A 15,171-nucleotide genomic window follows, 5' to 3' on the forward strand; every position below is an offset into this window, starting at 1 on the left:
TGTATTATTATAAATGCATTTCATGAAGAGAGTCTTTGAAAAAGTTGTTGTTTACAGGTCTGGGAAATAATGAAACTTTGGGGATTCTGAGTAATGGCGTCATGTCTCAACACAGAAGTCTTTGTTTAGGTCTATCAGTCATTTTACACCACGCAAAAAGAGCAAACCAGGCTAATCTGACTCAAATTGCACCCAGACACACTATGGGTTTAACACTCAAACAGACTCGTTGGAAAGAAACTTAAGTGAGCAATGAGACTTAATTTATTTCTTCCCTCACAAAGTCATGACAATGTATGTTTTTTTAAGTTACTTTTTCTTGAGTTAGAAAGTTAGGTAACACTTTATTTTGATGGTCTATTTGAGTATTAGTAGACTGTCTACTTAAAACCTGTTGATACTGATGCTAAAGAGACATTTATCTGACTATATGTAACTTTGCAAGTCAACTTACACTAACCTTAACCCCAATTCTTATAATCTAATGAGAATTAGTTTGCATGGAGATGCAATGTAACTTAAATTCAACAAACGGACTATCAAAATAAAGTGTGATCGAAATGTAATCAGGTTTCAACTTCTTTTTTTAAAGTTAAACAAGTTTTAACTTGATGTTTTAAGTCAGCTTAATTGACACAAGTTCAAATGACTGTAAGTTAAATTGGTTTTAAAAATTTAATGAGCAACTTACTTTTTACAGTGCTCGCTTATGTCCCTTTTAGGTGTAGTAAATTATGTAATTTTAAATTAATGTTAAAAATATTTTATTAGATATTATTATTTATTCTATACACTGAAGTTGATTAATGTCAATTCAAAATAGTACCAGAATGAAAGTTTGCTATGGGTTGTAATTTATATGGTTACATTATGTCTGGTGTCCGCGCTATTCCAGGATTTGTCTTTGTGAAAAGAGAGCATTCTGGAAATACAGAAAACTCTGTTTAGTTTGCAAATGCTGCCGTTCTGTTTTAGTAGAGCTAGACTGAAACACGGGCTGTTTTTCAATATGCGTTCTTAACAGTTCTTGGATCCTTGTGTTCTTGCATTTTTGTTCCGCAAAGTTCAGATCTAAAACTCAAGACTGCAAGAATGCAGGATGCATGAAAGATTCTGCATGTGTTCTTGATATAAAGTATGCAAGGATTCATGCCTTGGAAAACAAAAGAGCCTCCCCAATCAATACTAATGTTGGGTATGGGGAGGAGGGGTGGGTTTGCTGTGAGCACCAGCCTGAAGAAAGAAAGAAATGTAAAAAGATTTGAAAAATATTATTAATAAATACTTCAAAGATTGTTGTTAATAAAGCTGTCAAGACCCAAAGCATGAGTGCTACTCTTCCGCAAGGCAATAACCTCAAAACTCAAAAAATGCAATGAACAACCGTTTGTGCATCATATACCTTGAAAGTCTTCTTAAACTTCAAACCAATGAAGATTTTTTTCTGTTAACTCAAAACACTTAAGATTTTTTTTATTGTCAGCATTATTTTATTTTAATGCAATTCCAAGCAAATCATGCTGGGAACTAGAAATCCACAACCGATGTAGTTAAACCAACACAATTCCTTCATGTTGTCCCAACACAAAATAAGCAAGTCAGTTTAATCTTTTACAATCTTTTTGGTTACAAATGAATTGTCTAATAAAAAACAAAAATAATAGATTAGAATAATAGATAGATTTCAGCTCATTTTAAACAAGTAATTTAAGCAAGCAAGCTTCTTTTGAGTGTAGTGTGGATGGATATCACTTTTTATGATAATAGCAATAAAAATGCCAGTTTGGACGAGAAGCATTTTCATTCTAAAACAGTTTTTAAACTGAAGTGTAAACAGTGCCTAAATCAAGCTCCATGTAGCCATTTGAATGTTGGTTGTTATCCAATAGTTTGCATGGTCTTGATGATGTTAGCAGAAATAAAAATAGTTTTATTGGGGAAAATATTTTTGGAATATAAAACACATTTAAAATAAACTTAGGGATGCTTTTGAAGTCATGTTCCAGGTGTTCGGTCTCATTCAACAAATCATAAACTGTGTCTTATCGCTGCTTCTTGTGATTTTTCGGATCGCGGCTTTTAAAAAAAGAGTGTTTTCCGGCAGCTTCTGGCAGCTGGAGTGTTTTTATTCTACTCCACTGATTGAGAAGTCAGATGAATGGGTTGCTGAAATCAAGCAGCGTGAAGCTCAGCTCCTAAATCAAAGGAAACGTGGAGAAAATAAATACTTGACCTGGTCTGTTTTTGACCGTGTTTGTGCTGAACAGTACAAGGCACAGATATATTGTGCTCAAAGTCAGGTGATACTGGATTTTTTTTTTACTTTTTACTGATAAAAGTGGCTTTTAAATATTTAGAAATTATTTTATTCTTTTTTTTTTCAAACCAGTGCAGTTTATAGAAGAGAGTGACTGCAAAAAAAATATACATGTTTTTGTTTTGTATTGTTTTTTATGATACAATGATTTTACATTATATTAATATTTCAGAATGATATTTTTTCTACTGTAAATGTGAATATATAAAGTATTAATTTTATTAAGCTTCCAAGTGACGTCTGAATTTTTCTTCTAAAATTTGTGTTATTTCTTAGGCTCCTGTGTGTATGTTTAGTAATTTGACTTTTATAGCAATTAATAAGTTGTTTTCATTGCCTTTAAAATGAAATAACTGAACATAAAAATAGAACAGTGAGAAAATGACCAATTTAAGAATAAAATTTCAGATGGCACTTACAGGCTTTTGCATCTGAACTCTGCGATTATACTAAATGAGCTTGTTCAAGGGGCCAGCATGAGCCAAGATATCTTTCTGAATACCACACACCCTCATATCCTGCTGGAAACAGGCCAAACGAAAGCAAAATACACCTAACAAGTGTCTTTTTTTGCCAGTCTAGTCTTTTTTCCCCCCTTTGAAGCTGTTCTAATCTACTCTGGTTCCCTGTTGGGGTTTGTGTCTGAGATCTCAACTCTTCAGAGTTGCCTAGTCTATTCATCCATCACAGTTCCATGAGAAACTGAGAAGAGATAGACAGATGGTAGATGGAGACAAATCAAATGGGAAAGGAGTTTTGTTTGTGTATAAATGTAAAGTGTATAAATACATGCATTTAATCCATAGGTCCATGATTAGAAGTTTATTTAATCTGTAAACTAATAATTGTTCGCAAATAGTATGTGACAACCTTACATCACTATTGTGTCATATTTTTCCAAGTTGGAAAAAAAATCTACAATAAATGCTTTGTTTTGTTAAATGTACTTTTCTAGTTATAATTGTATTAATTTTAAATGCAATATAATAATAAATGTATAGTAGTAATAATTAAGCAAATCTAATTTTTTTTAATAATTTGACAAAATTGGTTGGAAGTGATCCTAAACTAAACTGTTCGAGTTGCAATTGAAATTTATCCAATCTTTTCTACTTCAATTTAGTTTCCATATTGTTTCATTTGCATATGCCACTTGAAATAATCATAATATGTGTATAAAATATACATTATATATAAAAATACATCTAATATATTATATATATAAGTTAGAATTGTATGAATTTAAGTGTTTATATAATAACGCATATTTAGTAATAATATTTAAAAATATAAAATTTTCTTGATTTTTTTATTTATTTTGAGAAATACAAAAGTTCTCTTTTTAATTTTCTCTTACTATAAATAAATCCAAATTGTGCCATTGTTTAGACAGCTCCTAATGGAAAGTAGGAAAATATTCATTTCTGCAGGAGTGGCAGTGTTAGTTTAGATAGCTCCGCTGTGCAGTGGAAAATGTGTCATTTTGAGAGTGAACTCTTACACACGACACCAGCTTTTCTTTCCTACTGTCACTTTCTTGCTCTGCATTTCACAGTCATACAGGTGGGCCAGGTGTTCAAAGCCTGCACACACTTTACAGATATATCTCCTGTAAACAGCTCTTATCTCTGAGCCCATATGCTACAGTCATGCATGTCTGCACTGCATTCTGGAAACATCCGCATTCATCTTTACATTAAGAACATATACTCTTGACAGATGAAATAACATACACTCAAAAATGACTTTTGCTGCTTGTTTAAACTACTTTTTTTTTAAAGGTTTATTTTTAAGTGCATAGTACAGTATTTTAGACAGGAAGCGAAGTGGGAAAGAGAGAGGGGGTAGGGACGGGGGTAATGTCCTCGAGCCGGGATTCAAACTCGGGACGCCCTGAAGTGCTACTGCACCATATGTCCGCGCGCTAAACACTAGGCTATTGCGCTGACTAAAAATTTTTAAAATGAGTCGAAACAACACAATCCTTAATTTTTTTGGGGGACAACCTATTTATTTAAGGTTCAATCCACTTAAATTGGAAAAAACAAATAATTTAACGTAACCGATTTGGGTTGGCACAACATGAAAAAATTGTGTGGAACCCAGCATTTTTTACAGTATATTTAGCACAAGTGTTTCATGCTCTCAAACTTTACTGTCATAACCAGAAATGGGTGCAAGATTTGATGGATTTTGCAGTTGCAGTGATCTCTTTTAAGTGTATATACTCCTCCTAGAAAATTCCGCTTTATTCCTGTTCACTGCAACTCCATTGGCCTCCTAAGTCTATAGGAGAAAGAGCTTTTTTATTCAAACCCCCTAAATTATGGAGCGCATTTCCTTTTAGCATCAAAAACACATCCAATTTGGATCGCTTCACACTAAAAAAAAAAAAGTGACTTAATTGAATTAAAAGTTCAATCCACTTAAGTTTGTAAAAAAAACAATTAAGTTAACTTAATCCATCTATGTTTGGACAACATGAAGGAATTGTGTGGAAACCAGAGTTTTTTTTTTATTTTAATGTTAAAAGTTAACCAAGACAGATTTATATATTAAGCTTGCTTTATATTGTATTTAAAATAGTATTTTGTTTTTTGTATTGTTTTTATGTTTAATTTTTACTGTAGCGCTTTGGGTTTAAAGCGCATTACAACTAAAATGGATTAATATTAATATTGATATGACTTTAGAAGTGTGTTAAATAAAGCTTAGTTTTAAAATATGTGACCCTGAAGCACAAAACCATGTTACACTGGTTTATTTTTAGCAATATATGCAAAATGACATTGTATGGGTTAAAATGATTGTTTTTTTAATGGCAAATATTATCAGAACATATATATAAAATTAGCATTGTTTGTGTGTATTGCCGCTTCTTGTTGAATTACTGAATGCCTCTTCAATTGTAAGTCGCTTTGTACAAAAGCATGTGCTAAATGACTAAATGTAATTTTTTGTGCATGGAAAAAAAAATCTTAAATGTTACTTTCAGGATCTTCAGCACATTACAAATACACATTCATTAAAGTGCACATCTTTTTTGAAAAAGAGAATGTAAAATAAAAAACAAATAAGCTGAGTTTTAAAACTCAATGATATAGATGTATGTTGATTTGTAATCTATTTTCCGTTTCTCCTCTTTCCAGCCCAAGATAAGTCATTTGGGGTTGCCTCAAGGTCCATCAGGTGAAAAGGTGGCAGTGGTTGCTGTGGACGACTGTGACATTGCCATGGCAGTGCGCTTTGGCACTCAGATCGGCAACTACTCGTGTGCTGCCCAGGGCACCCAAACTGGCCAGAAGAAGTGAGTTATCTATTTCTGTTTTTGTGTAAACCAAACAAGAACTCATCATCCTCTTGAAAATTAGTCTTCAGCAATTATTCATAATTACACTTCACATTCCCTCAGGACACACATCCACATATGGCTCATTTGTGAAAGGTCTACTCATCCTTTAGATGGAAATTGAAGCGTCAGATAATGTTGCGTGCTGGAACAGAGCTCCACATTAAAACACATCAAAGAAAAAACTGTAGATAAATGTGAAGGTTTAACCCGTCTCTCTAGTTTGATAAGCACAGACCTGTTTTATATACCGCATGGCAACATTCCAGTCCCTATGGCTCTGTTGTCATGGAGATTGCAGGCAGTGATTGACAGGTTGGCTGGGGAAGGTCACGCCCACTTTCACCCATCTGGCTTCTCTATTAGAAAATATTTGGTCACTCAGATTAATCAATGAATTTTGCCTCAGTACTCACAGTACTTATTAATAGTTATTTAGGTAGAAGTTGGGTTTAGGTATTAGGGATGTAGGTCATGCAGAAAATGTACTTTGTAAGTATTAAACAGCCAAAATCTTAAAGGAAATAGGCCACTTTTTAAGTTACCTAGAGTTGTATTCCTTCTTGAATTTATTCAGACTAAGTTTTGTCAGGAGCACTTTTAGCTTAGCTTAGCATAAGCCATTGAATCAAATCACTCAAAAAATTTGACTTAAAAACTTTTCATTTTCTGTTGATCCTAGTACAAAATGTAACTACAGAAGTTTAATTTTCTTTTTGAGTTAGATGCTAACGGTCTAATGAGACTAATTCCAAAAAAGGCGGAGTGTTCCGTTAATAATTGGCATAATTAATAGTGAGACCCGGTCATTAAATTAAAGTGTTACCAAAGTGTTTGCAATTCTTTTTTCTTTTTCTTTTTTTTGGCATAAAACGGTGTCATGACCAAATTATAATGATCATTTGCAGGATCTATTGATAGACACTGTTTAAAAGTTTGGTATATACAGTATACACTACCGGTCCAAAGTTTGAAGTCAGTAGATTTTTAAATATTTTAAAATAAGCTTCTTCTGCTCACCAAGTCTGCATTTATTTAATCAAAAATTAAATTGCACTATAAAATAACTGTTTAAAAGTAGTTTAAAATTTAATTTAATATTTTATTCCAGTGATTTTAAAGATTGATTTTCAGTTTCATTACTTCAGTCTTCAAAGTCACACAATCCTTCAGAAATCACTCTAATGTTAATTATTATTTTCATTACCGTTAATAATATCATTATTAATGATAATAGCAATAAAAGCAATAATGACTGGAGTAATAATTACATTTGAAACTACAATAAGAAAGCAGTTATTTAAAATTTTAATAAATATTTAACAATTTAACATTAAAATCTTAAAAAAAACTGACCCCAAACCAAACCTTTGACAGGTAGTGTATATATATATATTAAATGTAATGGTCATATGTAAGCAGAAAGTTTTGGAAATACATGTTGTTGGTGAAATAAATATGACTAACCATTAAAACACACTATTGAAACATTTGCTGTTGAAGGATTTTATTTGAAAAAGGTATTAATTAAATTGCCAATTTCATTTAATTGTCATAACTTACAGTAAACGGATTAACAATGTTACTTTTTTAAAATAAATGCTAATATTTTGAACTTTCAGTATATTGTAATGATTTCAGAAGGAAGGATCATTTGACATTGAATACTGGCTTGCCATTTCAAAAATAAATTATGTGTATAAATGAATGAAAGAATGAACAAACTAACAAAACAAGAAACCAACAAATAACATTTTTTTTTTAATATTGGAAATTTATTGTATGTTCATCTACCTGGAATTTAGGTTTGTAATGGCATAAATAACTTTAAAGATGTATATTAAAATATTTTAAAAATTATATTATTTCACATATTTGCTGTTTTTAAAAGTTCAAAATTTTGCATACTATGCCTACTCTAATAGATGTGCACTGTAAAAAAGTATCCATTAATTCATTATTTTGTGATCCACTGGTGTCCTTCATATATTAATGGTAATCAATTGCATTACGGGTATTTGATCTCCTCTCTATTGGCTTTTAATGTTGAAAGTCCAACAAAGTTTTTATTTTATTTTATATGTTAGCAGTTTGAAACAGCAGATATTGAAGTACGCAAAATAAGAGAAATAAGTACTTGCGTCATTTACAACACCAACCCAGACAATATGTCACTTCAAACTATAATAAAAGTAACTTTTTTCAAACTTTTCAACGTCCAAAACTGTTGGAGGAAAGATCAAGGTCCTAATGCAATTATAATGCAAAATGACAAAAGGCATGAATCACAAAATACAGAAAACTGTTAATTTACGCATATGTTTTTACAGTATGTAACTGTAACTGTATACCTGTTTATAATTTATTTGTACTGCAAAAACTTTAAGAAATTACCTGTTTTAAGATATAATGTGTCAATGAATCACCCAATGGGGTAAGCAAAATAATCTTATGTCAAAAGGAAAAAAATAGATCATTTTGCTTACCCCATTAGTTGATTATATTGTTTGTTTTAAGGAAAAACTCATTTAATTGTGGCATTTAATTTTTTTAAGGCAAGACAATATTTTGCTTGTCTAAAAAATGCTTCTTGATTTAAGAAATTGTAGAAATGTGGACTAAAAATAAGATAAAAATGTTAAGAAAAGCATTTTTTGCAGTGTACTATGGTGGACATTTCAATGTTTCATCTCTCTTCAGATCTTTGGATCTCACTGGACCACTTTTACTTGGCGGGGTTCCAAATCTTCCTGAGGATTTCCCCATACGGAACCGGGACTTTGTGGGTTGCATGAGAAACCTGACGATTGACAGTAAATCAGTAGACATGGCCAGTTTTATCGCCAACAACGGCACCACTGAAGGTGAACCAAGAATCATAACTCACATTTACACTGTGCTTTGCTCATTAACTCTTGTATGCTGTTGGGGATGTTTTCATCCACTGAAACAATGATTTTTACAATAATACAATGATGAATAGCTGTTTTTGCCCCATTGTCTTTCATTATAATGACTTTTTTTGGATTAGAAGTAACGACAGCAAATAATTAAACATTCTTGATTGTTGGTGGTTTTCCCTGTTGGGAGGAGGTACAATTTGTAATTTTTACTGTTGACCATCAGTTACAGTGCTAAAAAAAAGCTTCACCTACCTTGATATGTGCACACCTACCTTGATATGTTTGAGAAAATCAAAAAGAAGCACCTCAACTCTCAGAACATAGTAAACATAGTAACTGTATTTATGCACTGTTTTACTCCTGAGAACCTTTTTGCACATGCAACATCTAAAGGGTTAATGGTGCCAATTGCTTCTCAACAGTAAAAAATGACAAATGCTACTTCGTCCTAACAGAGAAAACCACCAACAATCACGAATGCCTGATTATTTGGTGTCATGTGTCGCAATCAATAAATGTGGTTATAATGAAAGTCAATGGGGCTCAAAAAAGACCAGAACATAATGAAAGGATAGTCAATTTTACAAATTCACAAGGGTTTAATGTATGTATGTTGTACTTTCAGGCTGTCCCGCTAAAAAGAACTTCTGCTACGAGGGTTTGTGTCAGCACGGAGCGCAGTGTGAGAATAAGTGGAACACGCACTTCTGCGAGTGTCCCGAAGGCAGAGGCGGCAAGAACTGTGATCAGGGTGAGTGTTTGGCATTGTGTGTGTGCATGAATGTGTATTCATTTGTTATTTTGAACTGGCTGCTGATTGCTCATGAGCTTTAAGGAAGCAGGCGGTGGTGTTAATGCGGCTGCGTTTCCTGAAAGTGAAATGTCTACACACGATAAGCGTAGGTCAGGATCTGATTTTCTGCTCTTTATTGACCTTACGGATATGCTCTCCACAGACTTTCAGCAGTATGCTAGAAAAGTGGGCAGTAGTGTGGGTGGAATTAGTTATAAAGTAACTAGATTACGTTTCTGCTGAAAAAAGTAATGGATTACCATTTATTTTCGTGTAGGTGATTTAATTACAGTTAATTTTAATATACTTGCCTAAAATGCTGTGCTTTATAAATGTATACATGTATTTTCAGCTACTTAAGGGTACATTTATCAAGCTAATTACACATGCTAAAAAAAACTATGAATTTAGTGAAAAAAAAAAAAATATATATATATTTTTTTTGACAACACATGGTTTATAGTCTGTAAATATATATATATATATATATATAGGGGGCTCTGGGGGCTCTGATCCCCCTAATTAATGCTTGATCCCCCCTGAAGAACATCAAAACAGGATGTATGGAGGGGTCAGCCCGTAAATAGTGGAGAAATAGTTTAATATTAAATATCTTAAATATTATTTCTAATTAAAATAATAAATAATGTAAAAATATACATTTAACAACCCCTATACAGTAATGGTTCATACCATTGTGAGTGCATGTTTGCGTCAAAAATATTAATTTAACTGACAAATCTAGACAGCGTAAGTGTTCACATAAGATGGTTCTTGTAAAATAGGGGTGTGTACTTTAGGTGTCTGTAAAACTAGATGCATATTTTGTATTTTATTATACACTAGCTTGCACATCGAAGTTAAACAGTAAAATAAAAAAATATATATGTGCAGTCTTTCATGGTCATCCATTAATAGGTGCAGGAATGCAAACCTGTCATTGAGAACCACTCAATAATCCTCAAAAATGATTAATATTGATTAATGATTAATAAATTAGATGTATTTGAATTAAATATATAACCTTGGTTATCTGTGGCGTATCACCAAACATAACCAAAAACCTGACCCCCTGATCGTCAATGTGTATATATATATATATATATATATATATATATATATATATATATATATATATATATATATATATATATATATATATATATATATATATATATATATATATATATATATATATATATATATATAAAATCAAGAAACAATTGATTAAGTTATAAATTAATGTCATTAATGTAAACTATTTCATGTTTCGGTACAATAATAAAATTATTGTATCAAAATAAAAAATACTGATTCAATAAAAAAAAAATAAGGGCCATTTTTGTCTCAAACTAAAAGTTTCATTTCTATTGTCTATACGTTGAGATTTATTTAGAGATTGTGTCGGGTGGTATTGTGTCGAGTAATTCAATTTCATATTGAGTAATTAAATTACTTTTTAGACAACGATTAAAATGTTATTAAATATAATTTTAATAATGTAGTTAGTAATTAGTTTTTAAAGTAACTTAGCAAACACTTACTATATCATTACATTTTTCTTAATGCCTCATGACTGCACAATAATGCAAAACTTTTTTAAAAATAATAATATCTTCTGTTTTTTCTGATAAATGAGACCAGATGTTTAGATTTAGGATCAGATTATACAAACAATAAACCTTCACATGGCAATTTTGCTTGTTCTCTACTTCCTAAAGATCGCTCACCTTTAAAGGCAGCATCTTAACCAGTGTGTAAACTAATAAGTGACTGATATGAAACTTTGCGTAGGCAGCAGTTTCACACCCTTCACAAAACACTGCTTTTATATCAGTCAAACAGCTTTATTATTAAGACTTCTCTTCATGACATGTAAATATATTTTCATATTTATTAGCATTTTTGTTCACTTCATTTTGCACTAGCATGATGCTAAGCTAATGTATCAAAACAAAACATTTATTATTACACATTATTATTACACACAAATGCTGGGTGAAACAGTCCAGTGTAAAAATAAAAAAAATATTGGTATTAAATGATGTTTGGGGATCCTGACAACCATAAAAAATAATAATGACATCAAGTTATTGTTGGATAGAGACAACAAATAAGAGATAACTCCAACATAATGAAACAAATGCTGAAGAACATCGGGGTAATAAACAGCCCCTAATTTCCATAGTATGTTTTGTTCAGACTGTGGATGTCAATGACTGCTCAAATGTTCTTCCGAATATATTGTTTTGAGTTCAACAGAAGAAAGAAATTCATAAAAGGTTTACAACCACTTGAGGGAGAGGTAATGGTGAGGAAATGTTCATTTTTGGGCGAACTGTCCCTTTAGAACAACTTTTCTTAATGGGATAGATCACCATAAATTGAAAATTTACTATTTACTCTCCCTCAAGTGGTTGTAAACTTTTATGAGCTTCTGTTGAACACTGAAGAAGGTATTTTTTAGAAAAGGAAGGGAAAACAAATACTATGGAAGGCAATGGTTATACTTTTTCAGCATTCTTCAAAATATCTTCTTTTCTGTTTAACAGAAGAAATTTAAACAGGTTGTAAATAATGCTTAGTAAGTAATGACAGAAATTTCAATTTTAGGTGAACTGCCTCTTTAAGATATACTACTTTCCAAAGACACTTTTTGAAACAGCCTTCATATCAAGCCCCGAGATGCCCGAAAAAGATCTAGATAGACAACTCATTAGGTTTTGCAAGTTTAATTGTCAGGTTTAAAGTACATGTCAGTCTAGATTACTGTAAAGTTTTGCCAGGTTTACACAACCATTGCAGCAAGCGCAGAATTTTCTGTTCTTACCTCATTGTTTGGTGCATTTAAAGAGATAGTTCACCCAAAAGTGAAAATTTACTGACTATTTACTCTCCCTCAAGTGATTACAAAGCTTTTTGTGTTTCCTTATTCTGAACACCAAAGAAGATATTTTGAAGAAAGCTGAAAACTTGTAGCCATCAACTTCCATAGTAGGAAAAAACAATGGAAGTCAATGGTTACAGGTTTTCTTCTTTTGTTGTTTAGCAAAATAGAGGTTTATACAAATAAAACGTGAGTAAATGATGACAGATTTTTAATTTTGGGGTGAACTACCACTTTAAGAAGCCAGTACTCTTGTGGGATGGAAACATATGTTTGTCACGGTTTACAGGCCAATAAAATTTGCCATTTCTGTCAGTCAATGTACTGATACATAACAGGACTTTACATATGATTAATTGAGGGATGTGTGTGAAAGTGGGTGTGATTGCATGTGTTTGAACAACCCAAATGATAGTGTGTCTCACATCCCCAGTGGCTGTTTTTTGGGTGACGATCGGACCTTCTGTAATGGAGATAGTGTGAATCACATTGGTCACAGGCCTGTCGGGGCAGCGTTTCATTATAAACCTTGGATGTTCAATATATGTCATCATCCGACAGACAAGCGTGTTGACTGAAACAACCTTCTCCAGTTTTATATTCTGGCAGAGACACATGCCTGCCAGGAAAAGGGTGTCATTTTTATTAAACGGATGCCTAGAGTAGCCCTGTTTTGGAGGCTTGTTTTTCGTTACAGGATACTAGTGCTGTTTTAGAGCTAATGGCTTGATTCCAGCGCAAGCAAAAGCATCATTTAGATATTATCACCTCTACACTAGTGCCATAGCACAGATAGAGTGTCCATCGCTAGTAAAGCACGTAATTCGGTCTGCAATGGCAGGCAGTTCCTTGGCGGCAACTCAAAATTCAGTCAGTGTCATTGGGAATTATGCGCACGAGTTCATTAAGCATCTTCAAATTTCAGGAATGTGACATTTTTTTAAAAGAGATTTTTGTGTCAAACTCAAATATTTTGCTGCTTGTTCAAACTACTTATTTAAAGTGAGCTGAAACAACATAGTTCTTCAAATTTTTGGGGGACAACTTAATTGTTTTATGTTCAATCTACCTTCATATTGTAAAAAAAAACATTGTTCACTTAATCAATTTTTGTTGGGACAGCATTAAGGAATTGTGTGGATTTACAATGTGTAAAAATGGTGGGTTCCAAACAATTCCTTCATGCTATATTAACTTAATTGTTTTTACAACTTTAGGTGCATTAAACACAAAACAATTAAGTTGTCCCCAAAATTCAAGAATTAAATGGTTTCAGCTGATTTTAAATAGAAAAAAATAAATAAAAGTAGTTTGTAAAGGGATCAACAACATTTTTTGGAGTGCATATTGAGTGTTATATTTTATTCACTTGTAAAATGTGAAAATGTCAGTCCCTCTAGTCAGTACCTTCAAGATTTTACTCAATAAAATAAATCAATAAAACTATTTTTTTGATTGAAATGATAAACATTTGCAGCAGTAATCAAGTGTTTACATCTCAATAAAGACTACTTTAACATATTTGATACTAAATGATCAAAAATAAAGAAAAACTGTGATAACATTCTCTTTAACAATAGCAATCCTGCTAAAATAATCAAATATGGCATATTTACTTATGTAATAGGTTTGGTAGGCCTTTTGACCATCATAATTAAAATTGCACAGCATTCGTTTTTTATAATAATTACGCATTTAAATCCCATCATGATATACTATTATTTAAATATAATTTCTTTACATCCATTAGGCATGGGACGATAACCGATTTTAAGGTTTACCGCGGTACAGAAAAGTCAAGGTTTTAAAACCACCAAAGTCTGGTTTTCTGTCATACTGTTTGTACGGTTTCTAAGTTTTCCTTTTGTTGTTTTTTTGTTTTTTTAACAACTGCTTCATTCAGTTTTTTAGCCTTTTAGCCACACGTCATTAAGTGATGCACAGACACAAATTGAATTTTATTTACTTATTATTTGTATTTATTTTTATTAATTAAACCAAGAATATAAAGTATTTTTAGAAACATAACAGCATTTGCACACACTTTGTAGCTGCCAGCTTCTTGCATCTGTGTTTCTTACTCCAGGCAGATTTTAATGGCGCATGTTTACTGTTCCAAAATATTTTAAATGTTATTTTACCCAGACAAAAAAAAGAACATATTTTAGAGCAGTTATCACTATACCGTGAAACCGTGATATTTTTTTATCCAAGGTTATCATACCATCAGAATCTCAAACTTATCAAATCTCAACATATATATTGGCTAAAGTTTTGAACCACAAAGTTAAATTGAGCTGCTTTTTGTTCTATCAACAACAAATTTGATGGGCCAATAAACGTCTGTTATTTAAAGTAGCCTAAAATATTAAATAATCATAACATTATTTGGCTTTAGTCAACTAAAATTAAATCATGTTTGAAAAATAAATGCTAAGTCATATGTATATATAGAAAAGACCTATGTTTATGAGAGCATATGGATAAATGCAATATATATTTAGAAGTTTAACAGATTACACACAGGATGAGAATCTAGAGGCACACATTCTATATGCATATACTATAATGTTTTCTGTTGTTTTAATGTAAAACTATGCAGATGTGGCTCTGTGGCACGATGGAAATTCAAACAGTATCCTGGCTAACCAAAATATGCTGGAAATCTAAGTTGAAAAAAAAAATGCAAGCTTTACAAAATTGTTGTGACACTTTCTAAATATTTTTTAAAATTCAGCAGTCACAGAATTTTGAAATCTTAGAGGGTCTGTCTAATTATTCCATAAAATAAGTGTAGTGACTTTAGCATAAGAAAAAATATACATTTAAATTCAAAATTTCCAATTTCCAGAGTTTACAAAAAAAAAAAAAAAAAAAAAATCTAAAAAACTAAATGTAATATTTTATATGAGCTCCTTGATT

The 15,171-nt window shown here is 31.7% G+C and overlaps 1 protein-coding gene across 7 annotated transcripts in view; it reads left to right on the top strand.

The window, feature by feature from the left end:
* Positions 1–15,171, top strand: part of celsr1a (cadherin EGF LAG seven-pass G-type receptor 1a) — a 141,293-nt gene that overhangs the window by 86,557 nt on the left and 39,565 nt on the right. For all 7 annotated transcript variants that reach the window (XM_056455434.1, XM_056455433.1, XM_056455436.1 and 4 more), the window contains 3 exons: positions 5,467–5,624; positions 8,367–8,530; positions 9,195–9,320. In XM_056455434.1, coding sequence (XP_056311409.1) covers positions 5,467–5,624; positions 8,367–8,530; positions 9,195–9,320 — 448 coding nt within the window. The remainder of the gene's footprint in view (positions 1–5,466; positions 5,625–8,366; positions 8,531–9,194; positions 9,321–15,171) is intronic.

The sequence above is a fragment of the Danio aesculapii genome, chromosome 4, assembly GCF_903798145.1.
Source record: "Danio aesculapii chromosome 4, fDanAes4.1, whole genome shotgun sequence".
NCBI classification, from domain to species: domain Eukaryota; kingdom Metazoa; phylum Chordata; class Actinopteri; order Cypriniformes; family Danionidae; genus Danio; species Danio aesculapii.